At 40.1% G+C, this 15,939-nt stretch overlaps 1 protein-coding gene across 1 annotated transcript in view; it reads right to left on the reverse strand.

The window, feature by feature from the left end:
- Positions 1-607: 607 nt before the first annotated feature.
- The window catches only part of hipk3b (homeodomain interacting protein kinase 3b), a 49,490-nt gene continuing 34,158 nt past the window's right edge, over positions 608-15,939 (reverse strand). Inside the window, exons 4-16 of the mRNA XM_053235073.1 lie at positions 13,836-13,955; positions 13,641-13,727; positions 12,758-12,942; positions 11,490-11,646; positions 9,741-9,858; positions 9,260-9,381; positions 8,247-8,353; positions 7,999-8,169; positions 7,570-7,917; positions 6,814-6,960; positions 5,851-6,086; positions 2,532-2,689; positions 608-1,269 (exon numbers count right to left, since the gene is read on the reverse strand). Coding sequence (XP_053091048.1) covers positions 799-1,269; positions 2,532-2,689; positions 5,851-6,086; positions 6,814-6,960; positions 7,570-7,917; positions 7,999-8,169; positions 8,247-8,353; positions 9,260-9,381; positions 9,741-9,858; positions 11,490-11,646; positions 12,758-12,942; positions 13,641-13,727; positions 13,836-13,955 — 2,427 coding nt within the window. The 3' untranslated portion in view covers positions 608-798. The remainder of the gene's footprint in view (positions 1,270-2,531; positions 2,690-5,850; positions 6,087-6,813; positions 6,961-7,569; positions 7,918-7,998; positions 8,170-8,246; positions 8,354-9,259; positions 9,382-9,740; positions 9,859-11,489; positions 11,647-12,757; positions 12,943-13,640; positions 13,728-13,835; positions 13,956-15,939) is intronic.

Below are 15,939 nucleotides of genomic sequence, written 5' to 3' on the forward strand. Positions count from 1 at the left end.
TTATATATATATTTATATAAGTAGTAACATGAACAACTTCAAATATTTAAGGCACTATGGCTGAGGACGCGTTGAAACGATGCAGCGAGTGTCATGACAGGAACATTTAAGAGCGACATCTATTGGCATCTCTCCGATCCGACGTTGACGTTTGCAGCTCATGCAAGAACACATGCAGCGTGAGGAACGACCACTTTTCTAATCCGATTAAGTGACTCGACACCGAAACCACACCAGTATAAATACTTTGAGAAGGCAGAACATCACGACGTGGACGTTATGTGCAGGTCGGGGTTCATGACCAGGATACTGGGGTGGCTTTACAAACAAAGATGTGTCTCGCACAATTCAGAAGGCAATATAGAAAAATAGATTTGAGAGGGAACGAGGAGGAGGAGGTGCGCGATTACATGATTTTTTTCTTTTTGAATCGTTTTTTTTTTTCCCCCGGCACCTCCTTTTTTTATTCACCTGTTTGGAGGAGTGCTTCGTTTGAAAATCTGACAAGAAGTTGTAGAAAATGTGCAAAACACATTGTCTTTTTTTTCATCCATACTTGCTTTTCCTCTTTGCGTTCTTCACCAACTTGCGAAATACCTTCATAACATTCTTTTTTTTTTTTTTTTTTTTTAAAGCTCGATTAAAGTTCAATTGCACCCGAGTTGACGTGGTTCAGAAAAACAGCTTGCGTTCTTGTTTGTGCCATGGCTTTGGGCATGAAAATCAGATGATTTGTGGTTCCCGTAAGAGACCCTGCTGGGACACGGGGGTAGACGTGCTGCCTGCACCGAGTGGCGGTCAGATGTAGGAGTACTGGCTGAGTTTGGTGGGGCTGAGGGGGAAGCCTGCGTAGGCGGGAGAGGCGATGTACGAGTGTGAAGGGAAGATAGGTTTGAACTGGCCCTGAGGGTGGAGCGTGGGCGAGGGCAGGAGGCGGGCGCTGATGCCCACGCTCACCTGGTGCACCAGGTGCCTGGCCGGGTGGGAAAGGAGCACGTGGCTCCGTGTAGTACCAGGCGAGGGCAGGAGGTGCGACATGGGGCCAGTCGGCACCAGAGGAGCCGACGGCGGGTAAGAAAGCAAGGCGGGCTGTGCATGGGGGTGGACGATGCCCAAGGGCGGGGCAGGGGGATGGGCCGTAGAGTGGGTGGGGCTGCCATGTGGAAGGGTGAAAGCGTGGCCATGCACCGTGGGGGGGATGAAAGCATGAGGGCGCCGGTGGCTGAAGTTGCCGTTCCATTCTGTGTGGGACGAGGCGGGATGCTGGAGCTGAAACCAAAAACCAGTCCAGGAATTAAATAAACACAAGACACGCACAGCACGAATGCAGAGCTGACATTAAAACATTTTTTATTTCAGTCTTTGTCACATTTGCTTCATCTTTTAATGATCCTCTACCTGCCATCACCAGGATCTTCAAATATCTGAAGGGGTTTTATATGTTCATCACCATAAACACTGCCATAAATATTACTTACTACCTCTTACTTATAATTGAGATGAATATATATATAATTTATTTTAAAATTTTGTAACTGTACTGCTATAAAAAGAGCCTGTCTGGGTCAAGCGGATATCTACTGCTCAGTAGGGCTGCCAGAATAAAATGCCTCAACATCTCTGTTCAAATTATTAAAAAATAAATCAATAATTCAATAATTCTCTGTTTAAGACTCCATGTTCTATTTTTATGTCCTAACCCATTTCCACTGAAAAGTTTCCACTCATTTCCTCAGCTTTTTAGCTAAATCAACACTGTGTCGCTTAACATACTGTAAGAATAAATGAATAATTTTTCTCCGAAACTGGTATTATATATCCACAAATGTAATAAACAATAACAATGATGTATTACATTTAAAATACAGTTTTAAAAGATGAAGAAGAAGATGAAAGATCAGATTTAAATAGCTCAATCAAACAATTCCAATTAAATATTTTAAAAAACTACATTTGCACCAGGCACTTTTACTTCCATGCGGTTCTACAGCCACTGCATAGGTTTAATATCATTAACGCTATAATATCATTCCCTGTGTATTAATTAAATATACTGAATAGGAAATCATTTACGATTTGTCTTTACTGTGTGTTAGAGGATTCAAATTATAACAAGTTGAAGATGGTGGATATTATTTGGTTCCCAGGTAATGAAATGTAAGAAATGTAAAATGTAAACTATTAAATATTAACAAGAACAACAAAAAGAGATTAAATACATTAGGTTCAGTGTTAAAATTATAATATTGCCTCTTAATAACATGATATATTCTTCACCGCTCTTAGTTCATATCAGTGGTTCGCTAAACGGGGTCCAGCGTCTCCCAGGGGTCCATGAAGCATAGCCCAGGTGTGTGATTATTCTACATTTTGCTACAGGAAATCACAATCCATCGTTATCAGAGTTATTAACCTGTTTCTGTCTTCTCACTTGAATCGAATGGGTTCAATTCAAACCTCAGTAACTCCAAAATAAAAAGAACAGAATGATTACTGTTTTGACCTTTAGGCAGTAATGGAGGAACACTGACCTGCCCAAAAGGTGGTGGTGGTGGTGGCGGCGGCGGCGGCGGTGGCGGCTGCGACTGCTGCGATGGAAGGATGAGCTTCTGCGGTCGGTTCAGGAGCGGGGTGGAGTGATGCAGCTGTCTGACGGCACCAATGCGACCTTTCGACTGGCACGACGGCTCTAGGAATGATCGGATAAAAGAGGAAAACTGTTACCACCCTGAAGCTGATTATTTTCCTATAGCACCATGTCCCCAAGTATTTCATTCCTCTTAAAGCTTCCTGTCTGACTGATACAAAGCACTGACACTGGAGACTCCTTCCATAAATCTTAAATAAACATCTCTTTATAGAAAACGTCACCAAATCAACACACATTTGCTTTGTTAAATAACAGCAGGTTATCCATGTAGTGTTAGATTTAAATGATGCGAGCATAATGTTCCCTGTGTGCGTCGTTACTATAGAAACAACGTGTATATATTAATAAATGTATTAATATAAACCTATTACATTCTGACTAATCAGAGCCCAGAATTTACCATCGCTGTAGTGTAATCAGATTTACAACCATTAAAAAAAATAGTTTGAAAATAGTGACCCCTGTAGCCTGGATGCGTTATGGGGTAACTAATATCATTCAGATTTAAAGTTTCAGGTCACACCAGCATCTAAAAATACACCATCAGAGATCAGAAAAGCATGCACTACAATCTTACGCAAGATGTCGACATGGAATTAGATTATACCAATCATTATAGAGCTTTATTTCACAGACAGACCAGAGAAGGATTTTCCACAAAGGTAAGACAGAAAGCATGAGAAGGCGGCCATGTTGGTAAGGACTGTCACTCAAACACAAGAACCACGTTTCCTTTTTTTGTAATTCTCAACAGCTGCATCATGTCAGTCTGTGAGTGCTAAGAGCCGCGACAGGACACATCTGGAAACACAAACCTGGTGCTCCATTACGTAAATATAAACCTCTGGCAGGCGATTCATTCTGATCTTGAAGCTCTTGAGGTTGTGTGGTTTTGTAGGAAGACTAATACATGATTAGCATTTTGCTGTGTGTTAGATGTCTGGATACAGCTGATGTTTATATTTATGGTTAAATAAGAATGTGTATGAAGGTCAGCTCAGGACACATCTGGAATTCAAACCAGGGATCCAGATGTTTATTTAAAGATAGACAGTTACATAGATACTAAATACTATTAGGTACGCAGTTTAGTTGCAAATGTAATACGTTACATAAATTAGCTACCAGTTATAATCATATAATAAAGTGTTTTACCTAAAATTAGTTACCTAGTTTCCAAACCTGGCTACGGTTATGTGATTTCACAATAAATAAACGCTGTCCTTAATCATTTTACAACATAGTATCATTAAAACAGCTTTTCTAACAACTTGTCTGCAAACTTTGCTGGCTATCTATTACCTAAAAACTTTGCTAAGCTAACTAAGATAGCTGGCTGCTAAATAGTACGTCTTGTACAGGATGCGTGTAAAGAACAGAGAAGTTCATGAGACAGGAGGGTTCAGAAACACAGGTCAGGGAAGAGAAAAGGAAAAAAGAAAAACACGGCACACAGAATATCCAGGAGAGAAACCGGAGCTGCAGCCATAATCACCTGTACTGCCGACTTTCACCTATTATAGCTGCGCAACTCCGAGGCATGTGACCTGAAAACAGACGACAGCAAGTCGGTCCAGTGCCGGTCTCTAATTACACCCCTGACCTGACAGGAATGAACTCCACCACCCTTCAGTGCACAGGGTCAGGATTTACCAGCGCATCTCTTTACAACGTGGATGTGGGAGTTCCTTTAAGAGCTTCTTCAAATTCATGTTTGAGGTCAAGGCTGTAAATGTCACTGACTCGACTATTAGCACATCAAACGCACAAATTACGGTTTGCTGCAAGTAGTTGTGACCGCGCATTCGTGTTAAACTGCAGTATATCTTCAGTACAGTCTTTTCATAAATCCCTTGCAGTGCGAGTATATACGGGGTTTTACGGTAACCACCGGCTGACTGACAATTTTACTTTCTTTCTTCCTATTCTTAAGTAATCAGAAAGTATGAACTGTTCTGTGTCTAAATAAACTAAACTAAAACAAATACGCGCCTGGAGTTTACCGTAAAGCCCTGTATATACGCACATGACGGGCTTGACTACTTTTGTTTGTACCAAACAGCATTTTAAATAATTTTCTAATCCATTATTATCATTAGTATTACTTGTAAAGTGTTGTTGGCTTATTTAATCATCAAAAAAAAAAAGATTAAGAAGATTTATGATAAAGATTTAGTCTGATCTTTCTACATTGTCAGGGCTCATTTATACTTCTGTACACACGTATCTGCGAAAACATCACGCTACACACTGCACTTTTGTGTACTGTGAGTGTGTACACTAGGGGGCGGTGTCTAAGCCAAAAAAATGGGTTTAAAGATTAATAAACACAAGACAACGTTCAACAATTATACTCTTGACACTTGATACAACTGAGGAGGAAGCGTCACAACGCCTCGTCACGCAAAAGTCCATCTCTGCATCCCATAATTCCCCTGCAACGCTGCAACACAGACGCGTAAACACGCTTTAACGCAGAAACAGAAATCAGCCCTAACTGTCTCTCAATCAGGGTTTTGCTCTTTCCTTGTAAAAAACATCACTGTGTATTTTTAAAATAATTTTTTAAACATTACTACATGTGTACTTGCTTTGTGTACTTGCTATTTTTTCTGTAAACGTCATTAACTACATTATAAAGAGAAGAGAAACTGCAGGGAATTCTAAAAAAAAAAAAACCTGCCAAGGAAGACTACGCTTGAACCATGAAAACATAAATTTTTTTTTTAAACCGAATTACAATGAAGACTAAATTATGTCTTATCTTCAATCCTGATGTTCAACTACATTAATCTTTAAATTTAGGGATTAATTTGGTTTGTGGTTTGTGAAATGGTCAGGTATATTAGATAAACTGTTCCGAAAACAAAAGATTTCTCAATTTTTTTTTCAACTCAAGGCAAGATATAAGATTAATAAACAATCAATCTCATGAGAAGCATTGTTAGCGCTGACATTTTTAGACAATCAGAATTAATCCTGGGTTAGGGTTTTAATCAGCGGTTAAATGTTTAAGCCATGTTCAGCGCTACAGAACTCTGATTACAGTTGAAGTCAGATTAAAAAAAATCTCCAATTTGTTGTTCAGAGTTGTAGCGTGATCTACATTTTGAAAACAGCGATATCTACGCTTAACAGACACAGCACACGTAGCTGTTTTCCATTTCTGTCTGATATACAGTGATGTAAACGTTCTGTACCCGTCCTGGCCGTGGGTTCGTTGTTGTTATTCTGCACCCTCATGGGAGGCACCACCATGGTCCGTACAGGTGCTTTGCTCATCTCCGTCTCCGCGCTCACGTGGCTTTTACAGTTCTGATTCCCGTCAGCGATGAAACGGCTTTCCAGGAACGGACTGTCTGCTCGACCGGAGGAGTCGGAGGCAGGCGAGCCGTCTACCGTATCACAGCCGCTCTCTCGCTCGTCCTCAGACATGCTGCACACACACACACACACACACACACGAGCGGTTCTCACAGGGTTCTGGGGATCACAGTCACCTCAATGTTCATGTACACTGATCCATCGTTACTTTTTTTTTTTACATTTCTGGGATGCGTTTGTTGAGAGATACAGTACTGTAGGTCAACACATTTCATCACGTATTCTGAATTATTATCATCATTATCATTATTATTAGTATTAGTATTTAGTTATCGTTTAGTTTTTGGCATGAGGGAGGAAAGGAGGGAGGAGACATTTTCTGTCTTCTTTTTCATCAATGAAACAAACACACAGACATATTACACACACGTAAATGTTCTAATCTGTTAAAGCCAGTTTTGAGTTGGTCTCATAGAAGAAGGGTTTAGATTTAGTTTAGTTTAGATTTTTTTTCTTTTGTTTCTTAATTTCAAAACAGAACCTTTATAGTGTCATGAGAATGCAGAGCAACATGGTGTGTGTGTGTGTGTGTGTGTGTGTGTGTGTGTGTGTGTGTGTGTGTACACGTATTTACCCCTTTGTAAGGACCAAAATGTTCTCACAATGATAGGAATGTCAAATGTTCTCATCACAATCAGCCGGTCAGAGGTAAAGTTAGGATTAGTTTTAGGTATAATATTAATTAGCTACAGTAATCATTATGTCCTGATGGATACAACGTGTGTGTGTGTGTGTGTGTGTGTGTGTGTGTGTGTGTGTGTGTGTGTGTGTGTGTTTACCTGTTGGGTCTCTTGCAGGGTGAGGTGCTGGACTGCACCGATGCAGATGAGCTGGTACTGAGGCTGGAGTCGGGACTGCTGAGAGAACACACACGCTCCATATTCAGCGTACTCCGACACGCCTCACACTCCGGACTGCCTTTACACCTGACACACACACACACACACACACACACACACACACACACACACACACTTACTTTATATAATACCTCTAAACCTAAAAAATTTATCATTCTATAAAAAAAACAGGCGGCCAGATGCTAGTTTTTTAATTAACCTTTTTTAAGTGTGACACTTGGGAGATATTTAGATATTTTTTTTTATAAAAAAAGGTTAATTAAATTAACAAAAACTCTCAAAAAAATCTCTAAATGTCTCTAAATGTATTATTTATTTATTTATTTATTTATTAATTATCAACTTATCTGATTCATGTAACATAATAATAATAATACAATTATATTATAAATATTATTTTTTACTTTTTTATTATAAATATTATTTAATACTTATAACAACATTTTTTTTTAATATTATTTAACTCTTATTATTATTAAAATTTTTAGATCTTATTTTCATGTAAATGTGTAAATTGTAATTTATACCCTTACTGTATTTTTACATTAAATTTTGGCTACATCTGTCACCCGAAGGTAATAGATTAATATAATACTGAACCAATATTTAATGCGTTTTCTGTTTAAAGTGTTTAATAAATCTGAATTAAATAGACATCACGCGGTTTGGACTCACTCTACTGAGTGCCTCTGCGCTCCCGGCTCCTCTTCATCCTCCTCTTCATCGCTGCTGATGCTGATCACGCTGCCTGCTGGACTCGGTGTGTCGGCTGTCACGGCCTGCCTCTGCTTCTCCGACACGCCCAGCCCGTTCGACTCCGCCTCCACCTCTACCTCCACCTTACAGCACGCAGGCTCCTCCTCCTCCTCCTCCTGTGACTCCGCCTGTGACTCCGCCTCCACCACACAATCTTCCGTTTCAGGACACTGACCCTCCACTTCCTCAGTGCGTTTGCGACCGTCGGTGGTCTTCGGGGAATGGCACGCCGAGGTGTGTGTGTTGCTGTTGTGTGAGAAGTTAGCCCTAAAATAATAATAAAAAAAAAAGTCAAGTCTAGGAATAATGCGAGTTTAGGTTCGGGTTTGAGCCACGTATCCGACTAACCTGTTTGCACAGGGCTTGTTTCTCTTGTTGGCCGCCGGCTGCGGCCACACCACATGAGCGATACCGATGCTGATTGGCTGGTGCGCTGACATGGCTGTCATGTGATTGGCTAACAGAGGTTGGGGGTGGGGCAGGATGGAGCTGTAGTGGTTCCCGTGAGGCCGGACTTTCCTGAAATACGCAAGAAACGATGCAGTGATGATATTTCGAGCATATAATATGCCAAAATTCGGTTTCCCGTCACTCACCCCCAGTCTGCCAGCCTCTGTGGTCCTGCCATAGAATCGGACGCCACCGGCGTCACCTGCTGCCAGGCCGGTACCAGGATCTGCTGCGCCCGATTGGACCAGGCTTGCTGCAAACAGACAAGTGACGAGATTTTCCAGTAACCGCCAGGCGCCGCTCGTCTTTATTAGTTAAGGTCCGACACTAGAAAAGTTTACATGCACACTTTCTTTCTTTCTTTTCTAGAAAACTATATTCTGTACGGAGTTGGGCGACGTGACATATGCAAAATATCTTATTACACCATTTCCAGACATCTCTGCAATAAAACAGTAGTGTTGCATTTTAAAAATATAAGCTTTTAAAATTTATTTGATGATATTTTTTAATTTAGTACCTACAAAAAATAAATTAACACTGAAAAGGAGGAAAAATCTCTTAAAAAAGTGGCTCACTTTAAAATGATTTTTTATTTAATGATAAAGATACCCATGATATACACATGAAGTGTTTTTAATCACGTTCTAATTATCATTACTATTTAAATTATTTGTAAAGTAAGATATTTCCTGTCAAAATGTTTACCTTTTTTCTCTTTCAGGCGATTTCTTGCTTTAAAAAATGTTCAGTGTTGTTTTTAATAAATATAATAACTGATGTTAGTCACGTTATCTATCAATAAATCTTATTTCACGTTAATGAACTCAAAACAGTATCCAGTTACCACGACAGTCAGTAAAGACGCCGCGTCTGCGCATCTATCGAGCGGGAAAATCGAGTCGAGACGAGAGCACGTTACCTTCGTAAGATGGTGGGAAGGGGGCGGGGCTTCCTGAGAGCGTCCATTAATATCGGAGGGATCAAAACACCTACGTAACTGTCAATCATTCCAGGTTTATAAGCTGATTGGCTCATCTGTTTGAGCGATAGGTCGTAGGAGCGTACGCTGATATTATGATAGTATGCGAAGCTCCTAGGCAAAAACGCGTACATGCAGGAAGATTAGTAAGTGTAACGTGGTGAGAAGGGCGTGTACCTGTGTGATGACGCCTGGTCTGATCTGTAGAGGCTGGATGGCGGGGGCCTGGGTCACCAGTGGAACCGTGCTCTCCATTCGCACCGAGTAACCCGCCGGCTTGTTGGGGTTGGGAGGGAGACCTGCGAGAGGACGAATCAGTATAAACTGTAAACTTTGTTCGCAGAGACAATAACAAGCCACAAGCTTCTCCTCATGCGTGCCTTGTGGGCGTGGCCTATCCGACTTTCCAAAAATAAATGGTAGAAGCCACAATATATAAAAGTTACTGCGTAATTTATGCGAGTATTTATGATTGTCCAAGTCAGTGTGTGTACACGGCACATCGACACGACCCACAAATCCCGTTTTCACAACGCAATACAAACTCACAACATGTCATACAGCATCCATTATAATACCTTATAAACCTGCATTAATGCTCAGAAATAACACGCTGATGAATTCTGATAAATGCACACATCCACAGCCGGGCGTTCACCTTGGATGGTCGGCGGGCAGATGATGAGCGCTTGCTGAAATGAGTCCCCAAACTGAGCACTTCCTGTTTGGAGCGAGATCGCAGGATGCATGACGGAGGGAGCAGACGGAGCCAAAGGCTGCGGAGCGCACAGGAAAAATAAAAATACCACGTTAATGATGTCTGAAATCTGATATCTCACTTATTTCCATTTCACGCACATGTTCATGCTAGCAATCAATTTGCAGTTTCTGATGTTTATGATTTGTAGATTATTATTTAATGTAATGTGTTAGAACTAGAGACAGCACTGATCTGATTCCCAGTAACGGTGTCGAGACGATATCGACAAAAAAAAAAAATGGAGGATCCGATATCAGAGGAAGATCAGAATTGGAAAAGAAATTTGGTTTTGGAACTGGAAAGGATTGGAATGATTGATTTTTATTATATTTATACTTTATTATATTTACGAGTGAGTGTTTTTTGTGTGAAAGAGTTTAACTGTGAAGTGCTTCAGTTAAAAAAAAACGTAGCGTAAAAGGGTTGTATTATTTATTTTTAAAAATTATCATATGAGTATCGATATCAGCCGATATGTAAAGTTCCGGTATCGCTAAAGAAAACGCAATATCGTTCCATCTGTAGTAACTTTTTCAAAACTATGAAAATTATGAAAATACTATAAAGTGTTTTTTTTTTTTTTTTTTTTTTTTTTTTTACCAAACCAAACCTTCTTTTTTTTCACTTCATTAAAAAAAAATACAAATAAAAGAACGTCCAGTTATTTATTACATTTTAAGCAGCTTTACAACTTTGAATTTAAGAATTTAACAAACAAATCAATATTTAAAAAATTATATTATTATTATTATTATTATTATTATTATTATTATTAGTATTGACACATCAGTAATGCACAGACATTAAATGACCAACAGGGGGCAATATAACAATTCTAAACAAACCTTGTGTGGCACACGCACGCACGCACACACACACACACACACACACAAAGATGGGCCTTTGACTCAAAGTTCACATGAGCAGCACCATCTTTTTTTTTTTTTCCTCCACACTCTCAGTTATTGAATTGTTTCCTGAGCGTGATTAAAAGAGCAGGCGCAGGCCGAGGCCACTCTCTCCATCACAACACCACAACCACCATCACCACCTTCACCACCACCATCACCACCTTCACCACCACCATCACCACCTTCACCACCACCACCACAACCTCTTTTCAACCTTTTCACCTGCCGTTCCTCTTTACAATCCCTTCCCGCGAAGGTAATTTGCTCGTTTCGTTTTGACGCAGGAGAGAACGCAGGTGACTGAAACCTTCTCCAAACTCTTCCTCTGGTAAACAAATTACAGCTAAAATTAAGACTTGTGCCTCGAGGTCAGTTCAGTGAACAGAGAGACGGTTTGTCGCTTTTCCCCCTCCTTAGCAACCGAACGCTCCCTCCGCGTCGCCATGACGTCGTTCCGGTGTTGCCATGACTATGACGCTGCTGTGCAATAAGCTGACATTAGTGAGCTCTGTGTGAGAACAAGAGTGTGGAGGCAAACCGAGACATTTACATGAGAAGCACACGTACACACACACACACACACACACACACACACACACACACGCACACGCACACGCACACGCACACGCGTCTCAGCCGTGCAGGAAGACGTAAACGTTAGAGGCGGTACAGCTACGCGTGGCGTGACTTCGGATTACGGCTCACGCCGCTGTGACTCGTGAGCAGGGTCTCGTACTTGCGTGTGCACGGCGGCCATCTTGCTGTAGGGCACGGTGAGGTTGGGCGCCGAGGTCGTGGCCGGTCTCGTGAACGATGCTTTGTTGCGGTTGACGCTGTCGTAGGTTCCGGGTCGCGGCCGGCACACGTCCATGATGTGGAAACACGACTTCACACTGCGAGGAAGAGGAAAGAAAGAAAAAAAAACGAACAAAACCTGAAAATGTGCAACATGAATTAGAACTGAATCTTTCTTTCTTTTTTCCACCACTCCAATCATCACTTCAATAATGTGCTTTTCTTTCTTTCATTCTTTCCATCTCGCTTTCTTTCTTCCACCACTCCAATCATCACTTCAATAATGTGCTTTTCTTTCTTTCATTCTTTCCATCTCACTTTCTTTCTTCCACCACTCCAATCACATGCTTTCATTTCTTTCTTTCTTTCAATAATGTGTGCTTTTCTTTCTTTGTCTCTCTCTTTACATCTTTCTTTCTTTCTTTCACCACTCCAATCACATGCTTTCCATTCTTTCCTCCTAACTGATTCTATCATCAGTAATGTTTGCTTTTCTTTCTTTCTTTCTATCAATAATGTGTGCTTTTATTTCTTTCCATCTTTCTTCTTTCTTTCACCACTCCAATCTCATGCTTTCCTTTTTCTTTCTTTCCATCTGTTTCTTTCTTTCTATCATCAGTAATGTTTGCTTTTTTCTTTCTTTCTTTCTTTCTTTCTTTCTTTCTTTCCATCTCTCTCTCCATCTTTCTTCTTTCCTTCAACACTCCATTCACATGCTTTCATTTTTTTCTTTCCTCTTTCTTTCTTTTTCTTTCTTTCACGTTAACCGCTGGAACACTTGCATTAAACTAAATGAAGATTACGCAGAAAAACTGACTCACCCTCGTATACGTTCCACAAAAAAATAATAATATTTAATACTATTTTAATATTACATTAATACAATACATTGCTTATTATTATTTTATTTATTTATATTTTTGTTGTGTGTAAAAAACTCATCCATTCACTATTTTTCAGGCTCTAGTTTGTTTGTTTGTTTGTTTATTTATTTTTCAGTGTTGCTGTTTACGCTGGTTTCTCTGTTCAGTGCTCAGAAGCTTCATCTTATTTCCTGCGTAAGTGCACTCCGTAGGCTGCAGTCATGTTTTCTCCTCCTTATGTCGTGCACTAGATATTCGAGTCGTGATCGATTTCAGATTAACGCTTATGAGATGATAACGACAAAAACAATCTCTTTCTCAGTTTTAATGTGGAGCGATTGCTTACTGATTGCTGTGGGGAAAGTCGAGCAGGTGCTGCATGGTGACGAAGGGATGGTTGAGGACTTCACCGGGGACGATTCTCTTCTCCGCGTCGATCCATAGCATCTTCTTTAGCAAGAGCACGAACTCTCCACGATCCACCTTCTCAGCCAACAAGTCACAGCCTTCCAGATTCATCACTAAATTCACCTGCAACAGCGAGAGAAACCAGTCACACACACACACATGCACACACACGCGCACACACGCGCACGCACGCACACGCACGCACACGCACGCACACGCCGTCTCGCTCAGCTGGAAAAGTGACAATTCTACAATGCAAATTTTCCACAGTGTCCCTAATAAACATCACTATCTGACATAGCTAATGTCAAAGCAACGATAGATTTTATTTCCCATTAATGAACTCGAGGACGCCGCGTCACCGCATCTTGAAAATCGACACGAGAGATTACCAACGTGAGATGGAAAAAAGGGGCGGACCTTCCAAGGGATGTCAGTTAATATCAAAAACTTAACACCTACAAAACTGTCAATCATTCCACATTCACTACGTCCATATAAAGCCGATTCGGAGGCGGGGCTAAGTAAGAGCTCGGATTGTGATGTCATTAAATAATCTCGAAAGATAGCTGCTTTAGCTAACGGTAGTGTATCAGCCAAATTGTGGTTGTCATGGTAACAATGGTGTCAGTGTTTTCTTGATTGGAAAGAGTAAGAGGACATTTGGGGGCGGGGTTAATTTGCATGTCATGTATATTCATAGACTGTGATCTTTTTAATGAGAGTAATGAGTGCGGTTATACTGACACAGCTTTGCACTGGGTTCTAGTGTGTGTGTGTGTGTGTGTGTGTGTGTGTGTGTGTGTGTGTGTGTTACGTACATGCACAATATCATCCAAACAGCTGAAAATATACTTTCTGGCTTCCTTCGATTTCATCCCAGTTTCTGCCTCGTGTTCCTCTGTGGACTGAAGAACACAATAAAAGTCGTTATACACTGCATGTGTGCGCGCGTGAGTGTGTGTGTGTGTGTGTGTGTGTGCGTGTGCACGTGTGTGTGCGCGTGTGTGTGTCACCTTCAGTCTCCACGCAGCGTACTGTGAGTCAGACTCTCTGCAGAAGAAGCGAGACGTCTTCGTCCCCAGGTTCAGCAGGTTCTCTCCGGGTAAACCCTGCGTCTGCGAGATGTAGCGGATCTGAGGAAGGACCACGGGACAAAGAGAGAAAGAGTCGAGCGAAACGATTAAAAAAGAAAAAAAAGGAAACAAAAAACTTTTCTTTCTTTCAGCTTCTAAATAAATAAACAAATAAATAAATTGCTGATTTTTGTAAAACACCAGTGCAATTCAGTCATGAGATTTCTATAACACAATTCTACCTTTCGAAATTATTTTTCTTTCATTCTTTTTTCTTTCTTTTTTACATCACTACGATCACATCCTTTTCTTTCTTTGTTTCTCTTTCTTTCATTCTTTCCTTCCTTCCTTCTTCCTTTCATCACTATAATCAAGAGCTTTTCTCTCCCTCACTTCCTGAATTTTTTCTGACCACTCTTCTTCATTACACCTGCTTTTTTATGTAATATCTACAAAAATAAACAATTTAACAACGAACTAAAGAGTAAAATAACATTTTAAACATTTTACAATTTAAAAGATTCAGTATAAAAATTAAAAATCATATGTTTGTCCTATCACAGTTTATATTTATCTTTATTTGTTAGTTTGTTTGTTTGAACGCAGTGATGTCGGTCTCCTCAGACCACAAACCCACGACTCGGAGTTCAGTAAAACTTCAACAGTTCAGATTCTAAAATTTTACAAAACATGGAAAAATTAACTTTTATTTTTTTCTGTGATTGTAACAGCTCCAGACTTGTGAGCTGTTTTTCTCATTACAGTCCTGATTCTTCACATTAATTCCGTCTGGCTGTTTAGTTTTACATCCATTTCCTGACTTGTGTGTTAAACTTTGTGTTGCTCTTTTTTTCGAAGAGATGAGAGATTTTACACGTGTGTAATCTCACCTCTCTAAAGCACAGAAAGAGGAAATGGTCAGAAGGCAACAGTGAAGCTGCTGGACATTTAAAATGATGGTATTTATTTAAAATATTTTGCAAGGCAGGATTATTAACCCGGGATTTTCGTTACGTTTTTTGAGAAGAATGTCGATAATTCTGAGAAGAGCGAGAGAGAAGCTTCACCCTGACGTCAGCGTCACGCTGCTGTAAAGAGAAACATCCATTAGACACCCGGTGTGACAGCAGAGCTCTGCAGCTCACACACACACACACACACACACACTCTCTCTCACACACACACACTTCGGGAACTCCTGGTCACATGACCTTTAACCTTTCAACTCTGGTCTGTGCAGAATCGTGACTCATGCCAAACAAAATGGAAGGAATTTCCTGAACATGACGTGTTTAAACACACATGCACGTTCACACACACGCACACACACGCACGCATGCACGCACACACACACACGCGCACACACACACGCACACACACACACGCACACACACACACGCACACACACACACGCACACACACACACGCACACACACACACACACACACACCCCGCACTCTTAATGAAAGTGAAAGGGCTGTTAAATTCCTCTAAGAATCGCAACAGCAACAAGTGTTTTTATATTTCATTAGCAACTTTTTGCATAAAATTGTGAAAATCCACATTATTAATATTTATGATTACACTCACCAATATGTTCTACCCTACGCAGGGAGCATCGAGAGTAAAGAGCAAGTGTTTTGGGATTTCGCTGCACTGTATTTCGGCAAAAAATGTTCTCAGATAATTATATACAATTTTTCACTTTTCTCAGGAAGACTACAAAATATAAAAAAATTAAGCTGAATATCAGCAACAAGACTTTTTCTTGTTTTGGGGGTAATAATAAATAAAGTAATTATAAAATTAATAAATAAATAATTTAAAAAAAAAAAAAACATTAACACTGATAATACCATCTGATCAGCGTACACACGCCTGCTAACATCATCACTAACAGCAATGTCTAAAAAAAAAAAATTACAAAAATATTCTAAGGACAAATATCTAAATTTAACAAAAATGTTAAAAATTATTTATTAGAATGCATTAATATTAATTACAATTTATTAAATAAATGTATTAATTAAACAGCAGTTAAGGA

This window comes from Pangasianodon hypophthalmus, chromosome 6 (assembly GCF_027358585.1).
Source record: "Pangasianodon hypophthalmus isolate fPanHyp1 chromosome 6, fPanHyp1.pri, whole genome shotgun sequence".
Lineage (NCBI taxonomy): Eukaryota > Metazoa > Chordata > Actinopteri > Siluriformes > Pangasiidae > Pangasianodon > Pangasianodon hypophthalmus.